Genomic DNA, 7,034 nt, shown 5'->3' with positions numbered 1-7,034 from the left:
GCAAAATGAGGCAAAATTCACTTAACTGTTTTGCTTAGCAATGGAAATTTTGGGTTCAATTGTGGTCGTAATTCAAGGGCTACCTGTATAACAATATAGACAGTACAATAATTTGGATGACAGCACACATCTACTTTTCCTAATTTCCACACCTATACTATATCCCTAGAATTGGAAGAGAGAAGGGGAGTGAGTCAGAAAACCCGTTTCCAGTAGTGACTTGCCATTTCCTTATGAGCTAATAAAAAAGTGTATGTCAAGAGTCATACAAAAGTGTTATAACCATTCTTTTAAGCACTGATCAAAAAATAAAGGAAATCTGACAATGAAATAATGAAGTAACGATCAATCAACAGATATATGCAGTTGACTTTTGCAGAGAAGGTAAATGCAACTTCCATGAAGTTCAGAATGCTCTCAATAACAATATACATTTAAAGTAAATGTTGGAAAACAGAAGATGAGGTAGGTCAGAGCCATTTTTGCAAGGGTGTTGTTTGATTGGAAGAAATCTTGCACCTACAAGCAGGATGTAGGAAGGCGGATCACAAACACATTCCGTGCAGATAAGAGTAGTCAAAGTCTTTCTTGTTACCTACGTCTAGGCAAGAGAGACACAATCAACGTACTTTAAATATACAACAACCTGATCACTGGATTCCACATTCAGGCTCCCAACCTTTGCACCAAGCTATTCAGCAGCACCAGCAACAATGGCTGGGTAGAAAACTGGAGCGACGACCGTATCTACGTTTCTTCTCTTTGCAAGCTGCCTGTTCCTAAAGTCTAAAATTCTTTCGGGATTACATCCCAAAATCCATCAGAATGAAAAGACAGCAGCCAGAGTCAACGAGGCTCAGTGTCTCTTTTGAGCGGTCCTGATAGCCTTTTGAAGTTGTTCCGCTGGCATGAGTTGGAGAGTATCCAAGGCATGAATGAGCTGCTCCCGGGCATTGCCAATAAAAGTATTGCTGAGGAACATTGGGAGGCCCCCAACACCGTCACGCAGAATATAGAGGGGAACACGGATGAGACCCATCACCTAAACCATTAGAGGATAGAAAATCAGGTTAAAATAAACTTAGGGAAACTTGTCCTCTTTCTGCTGTCACCACCTCACTCAAGGCACACACAACTTCACAATGTGTGGGTTTACCACAAAGCTACAAATACTGGATGTCTAATACTGATGCTCAATTTCCACTTCATTTTTTATTCTAAATGTTTTAGCTGTTAACACCTACCAAAAGATGTTCACAGGCATTTGAACAAGGACTTGATAAAATCTTAGCAAAGGTTCAGAGTGGGCTTACAGAATGCTCTCCAGCTTCCTACACAGACCCGATTAGAATCACCAAAATACTGTGTAAAAAAAAAACCCTAAAAAGTAGGTGAGATTATTATTAAAGCCAAGGAAAATAGGACAATTTACCAACTTTGCCCAGAGAAAACGCACCAATCTCGGGGAGCAATTGTTTTTACATCCCAACATCTCTCTTAAATTTTCCGCTGCCCCTACCTTGTCCCTTACGCACCTCAAATCCATGGTCTTTTGCCTGAATAGCCCCTTCCTCTACTACTCGGAGCTCTTCCAAGCTAAGCTGCTTGGCATAGAAATGCATCACCACTCTCTGTGGCTGCTCAGAAGCATGGGAGCTCAAGTAGTCCTTCTCAGCCAGGTGGAGGGAGGCAGCCCCAGGACCCAACTCTTCACACAGTTCTCGATTTAGTCCCTCTTCCAAGGAAATATCCCGGGGATCCACAAACCCGCCTGGAAATCCCAGCCGACCATCAAACCTCATCTGCATCTGGAAGAGAAAAGAAGAGATTCAGACTGAGAGTTCATATATTCTATGCAATTACCCTGAATCTACAGCTGTGGGAATCCCTTTGGTTTAGCTGTAGTCTAACCTTTTCACTTTCTTGTAATCTTATAAGATGAAATCCCCCTACATCTGGGGGAGCTATATGACCTTGTGATTTCTGGGACTTTCTGAACTTGAATAAAAAAGAAATCCAATTTTATTTTCCTTAATCTCTGAATAAATTTAACTCCTTTAAATACATTTTTCTGGGATGGGGTTCATAGATTTCACCAAATTCTCAAAGGGATGCAGGGTTAGAATGCCTGCTCTAAATGATAGGATCCATTTGTCGTTGCCACCATTAAATACTTTCCTGGTTTAGGAATACTTTTGTTTTTCCTCATCTATTTCTTTTGTTGCATTTCTGAAGAAGTGAGGCAGAATGTGGAGGAGACAGAGCAGGGCAATTGATTTGTTAAAATTTAAATAAAGAATTGAATTAACTTGTATTAAATAACTTGTCTATTTAAGGTTATAAACAGGTTTACACTATTACAACATATCTATAAGCTCCCAAACAATTGTTGCAAGACAGGTGGCTTATAAATCATCTTCTCTTTATCCTCCTCCTACTAAGACTGGAACTTGCAGGACCATTCTTCTGTCCCCACCTTTCAAAATTCCCTCCTTCAATTTCCCCCCCCCCAAAATATATGGAGGTGGAGGAAGCAGCCTGCATTGCCTTGTTTTGACTGACAGTTTCAACACACAATCAATACAGAGCCTCCTTACTTGTGGGTGGGGAGGCTTCCAAATAAGCACTATCAGACATAATTGTTCACCCCTTCTCTATCCAGAGACACCTTCTGCATCCTTTTCCTGGGTAAAAACATGGTTGCATCCCCAACTTCAGATCACAACACCAGAGCCACATTTTCAGAATACTAGATTCAGATGTGACCAGATCTAGCCAAATGCGTATATCAAAAATACAGTCACTGGCATTAGATACATTTATGCGTACACACACACACAATTTCTGAAGCTGAATTAGAATATTTATCTCCAAAACATTTCTAAGGATTTTGGAACTATTGAAGTGTCTTCCCATAACAGTACGTACAAATATTGTGAGCTCTTTACAAAAGATAATATTCTACAATAAACGAGCCCAATAGGTGCAGAAGTCCACCCTTCTGCAGTGTTATTCCTGTTTTTTTAAATAAAATATCTGTTTGAAAAGGTGCTACCAGACTTCTGAGTTTTGACTACCATGGACTAATATAGTTCTCCTCTTTCCATAACCCCAAATGCTAAACTGCACTACTCTTCCTGAACTAAAAATTAAGGTGAGTATGGAATAAGCTATGCCAGAGGTCTTACAGTACAACACCACTTTTGCCAGTAACTTCCTTGGTCAGGAGTGTTCAACCTTTTTCTGGCCAAGTAGATGTTTGACCACTGAAAAAGATACTGGTGACTACTCCAAGAACTGGGCAAAATTAAGATAAAACTGAACTGAACTTAATTTTACTGAAAAATAACAAATAAATTACAGAATGAAAACATACATTCCCTATATTTGACAATGTTCACTTTCAATCACATTAAAGTATAACACACAATTCAGAAAACTCTGGGAGGTCCATCTGACTCTGGGGTTCTAACCCTCTGCATATCTGCCTCCTCTCAGCAACATGGAAGTATCCTCACTTTACCTTACTCTTGAGATTATTAAAGCCAAGCAATGTCTGTGAAACATTGTTCCAAACTTTGGAAAAGACAATATAAATGCTAATTAATATAACTGAATAGACTAGGCAGGGCTGGACATGGTAAGACACAGGCTCAGTGTTTGTAAAGATGTCATCCCACCCAGCTGCTTCTCAGTATTATAGCTACAAAAATCAGAACCACTAGATAGAAACAAAGAAATGTAGAAAATCTCAACTGGTTGCTGCCATCTTGTAATCATTAGGATTCCTGCAAACCAGATCTGTTAGCAACCCAACAGTCGATGCCAGGTGTGTGACAGATCCTAGTAAAAAAATGTCCATCCCATCCCAGATTTTCTATATTTTCTCACAACGTATTCAGATCAAGCATCCGTCTTCAAAGCATTCACATACCTGGAACAGATTTTATCACTAATTTACCAAGTACTGATTTTTTTAAAAAAAAGATCTACGCCTGGAACAAATAAGTCCATTAGAGATAAGCATCGATTCCTAAAGTTTTAAACGTAATATGTTCTCCCCTTTTTCTTTCCCTACTTCAGGAGGTCCCCCCACAACTTTGGCTAAAATAATATAATATATATGCCCTAATAAGCAGGCATATACATAGAATGAAGGCTATTGCTAAGCACATTGGTTTGTGCTTAAATTGTAAGCCGCCCTGAGTCTTCGGAGAAGGGCGGGATATAAATGGGATTAAAATAAATAAATAAATAAAATCAATTCTCACCAACACTGCGAAACACAACGGGATCTTGCCAAAAAGCCGGCCAGGGTTGGGCGCATATAAAAGGGCATGACAAGCCTGCTTCCAGTCGGGTGGCCCGAGGCTAAGCGCTTCAGCCTTAGTTAGATCCCGAAGTTCACTCATCTCTCCCGGCTGCAGCGCCCTGGGCCGTAAGCCTTGAAATCGCAGCCTTGCTTTTAAGATCCACCTTCCGGCGTCAGAGAGGGGGGGAAAAAGATCCCGAGCGAACCCGCTGCCGATAGACCTTAAGAGCGAATTCCCCCTACAGCCAATCAGATATTGAGAAGGAAGAACCCGTGGAACGTTTAGCTACCGAACGTTCGGTGGCCTTTCCGTCTTGGTCAAAAGAGGGCGCGTCAAGCCAACCTTTCATGTGGCCACACTAGAAGGAGAATCTCGCCGTTTAATCTCTCTCTCTCTCTCTCTCTCTTTCGGTTATCTGTGATCCACCATTTTGCCTTGAAGATGCAAAACCGAAGCGCGACCCTGGATATCTGAGGCAGAGGCATAACTAAGCAACGTTGGATTGTTTATGGGTTACGTTGCTGCTCAACATCAGTAGGGATATTTCTTTTCTTTATCAATTCCAGGCCTATTTCGAACCTTCTTCTGAAGAATCTCCAGGCTCAGCAAGATGCTCCATGAAAGATCCAGGATTATTCTGTGCTCCTGAGTTTTCACTGTTTGGAATATAGAATAAATAGGTCTCTTGAACTGGAATTTAGGCAGCTATTATTACTAGATTTCCAGGTGTGTCCAAGCCATTCAGATGAAACCACACTAGTTTAATCTGTAAACATCCGTCTTCGTAAAATAACCTGGAATTATTTATCATATAGTTGAATAGTAAATGTACTCTTACATTTCATGTGGAAATGTACCATTGAAAATAAGAATACTTGCAAATTAGCATTTTAAAGGAATAATCGGGATAAGATTCTGTGGAAAGAATTAGTTCGAATACATTTGAATAGTACCACTGAATTCTGTAGGTAGCTATGAAAACTTCCCTGTATAAAAGATTTTGAACACATTATAAAAAAGAATTTGTTCAGATCTCCAGAAAAGATTATACCAGCTATCAATCAAGACTTTTCTTCACAGGCCATCTTTGTTCCTTTAGACAAGTAGCTTAAGGTAGCATACCTAGCATTCCTTTTTTTCATTTCATAGAATTCAGGACATCCAATAGGCAGAATCTGTTTTACATTGTTCCTGCAGCCTCTGGGCTCTCCTGACCTACAGTATCTGGAGTTGTGAGAAGATACAAATGTTTTATGTGCTGCCTTACCTCCATCTATTGTAGTGATTGAAGGGAGTTTTGAATGGATGGGTTCAATTCCAGCTATTTCTCTCTCATCCACTTTACTCATGACATCGCTGCTTTTCTAAATTACTATAAATGCTTAACATTGTTCCTTTTTTCAAATTTTCGTATCTCTCTTCCAAAGAAGAGGCTAATCTCCAAGGTCCTTCTCAAGCATGTATTCCTCTCCAGATTGCGAACAGTTGTGTAGAAAACCTGTCTGTAGCCCCACCCCACCCCTTTGATGGAGGTCCTTTTTCTTTTGGTGGTGGTGACTTTATCAGTCCTGACTCCTGGTGACTGCCTGGACAAGTCCCCTAGAGCAGCGGTCCCCACCCCTGGGTCGTGGCCCACCTCAGGGCCTTGAGCCATTCAGAACTGGGCCACAGAAATGGCAGGTGAGCACATGCGCACGTCCACAGACAAGCGTGTGCATCCCATTTGCTCAAGCGGCAGGCACACATGCCCCCTGCTCATGCAAATAGAGCTGCATGCATGCTCACTTGCCCGCCACTCGCACAGAACCATCCCCTCTCCCACCGGTCCACAAAGCTGAAAAGATTGGGGAACTGTGCCCTGCAGTTCACTTGTGAGATTTTAGAAGTGTTTGCCATTGCCTACTTCCTAGGGTAATGAGTGACTGGCTCAAGGTCACCCAGCTGGTTTTCTGTCTAACAGGACTAGAACTCATGGTCTCCTGGTTTCTAGCCTGATGCTTGAGTAGTTTAATGCTGTAATGTTTGTTTTCTTCCCTCTTTTAAATACACCAAAGCTGTTGTAATGAAGGATGTGAGCAACTAAGGAATGACAATAGCAGGGTCATTACACATATTTGGATTGGTAACCATGGGGACACTGGTATGTAGTGAGAATGCAACATAAGCAGTGGTGGGATTCAGCCGGTTTGCACCGGTTCGGTAGAACCATTAGCTAAATTTTGTTGAGTTCGGACAACCGGCTGAACCCACCCTGCTTCTGGAAGTCCATTTGAGGCCTCGGAGGCCTGAAGGAGGCTTCCCAGGCCTAGAACAGCCCACAGGAAGTGTGTGGATGTCACTTCCGGAAGTCCATTCTAGGCCTTGGAGGCCCAGGCCTGCATCCATGCAGAGAACTGTTTATTCAGGTATCTGGATCCCACCACTGAACACAAGGTGTACCCTCATCATGTGAATACTATATGACTGGCCCAACTCTAGCTCGTTTAATTGCACTAGAGTTTGCTGTAGCTATTTTGTTTAGAAAAAAACAGCACATTTGTATTTCCTGGTTCTAAGTTCTTCTAAACTGAATCCATGTTTTGGTGACTGATGAATTGGACGTCATCTTAGCTTCAACTCCCAAAATTAATGCAAACAGAATATTCCAGGTGAGTACTTCTCTATTTTGTGTGTCCAATTTTCTGGCCCAATTTAAATGTTCTATTTCATTTTGAAGATTTA

General features: G+C 41.4%; 1 protein-coding gene across 1 annotated transcript; it reads right to left on the bottom strand.

The window, feature by feature from the left end:
- Nucleotides 1-270: 270 nt before the first annotated feature.
- NUDT16 (nudix hydrolase 16) lies at nt 271-4,503 on the bottom strand. Its single transcript, XM_081316944.1, has 3 exons — nt 4,272-4,503; nt 1,536-1,808; nt 271-1,042 (listed from the first exon to the last, which is right to left on the bottom strand). The coding sequence occupies exons 1-3, from the start codon at nt 4,410-4,412 to the stop codon at nt 857-859; spliced, it is 600 nt and encodes a 199-aa protein (XP_081173070.1). The 5' UTR covers nt 4,413-4,503; the 3' UTR covers nt 271-856.
- Between the last annotated feature and the right edge of the window lie 2,531 nt (nt 4,504-7,034).

The sequence above is a fragment of the Vipera berus genome (assembly GCF_964194415.1).
Source record: "Vipera berus genome assembly, chromosome: 2".
NCBI lineage: Eukaryota > Metazoa > Chordata > Lepidosauria > Squamata > Viperidae > Vipera > Vipera berus.
This window is presented reverse-complemented; position numbering and strand designations above follow the sequence as displayed.

Coding starts and splice junctions, on each gene's coding strand:
- NUDT16 (XM_081316944.1), bottom strand. CDS start 4,412: ATGAGTGAACTTCGGGATCTAACTAAGGCTGAAGCGCTTAGCCTCGGG. Junction 1,809..4,271: donor CGTTGTGTTTCGCAGTGTTG/GTGAGAATTGAT, acceptor TTTCTCTTCCAG/ATGCAGATGAGGTTTGATGG. Junction 1,043..1,535: donor CAAAAGACCATGGATTTGAG/GTGCGTAAGGGA, acceptor CTAATGGTTTAG/GTGATGGGTCTCATCCGTGT.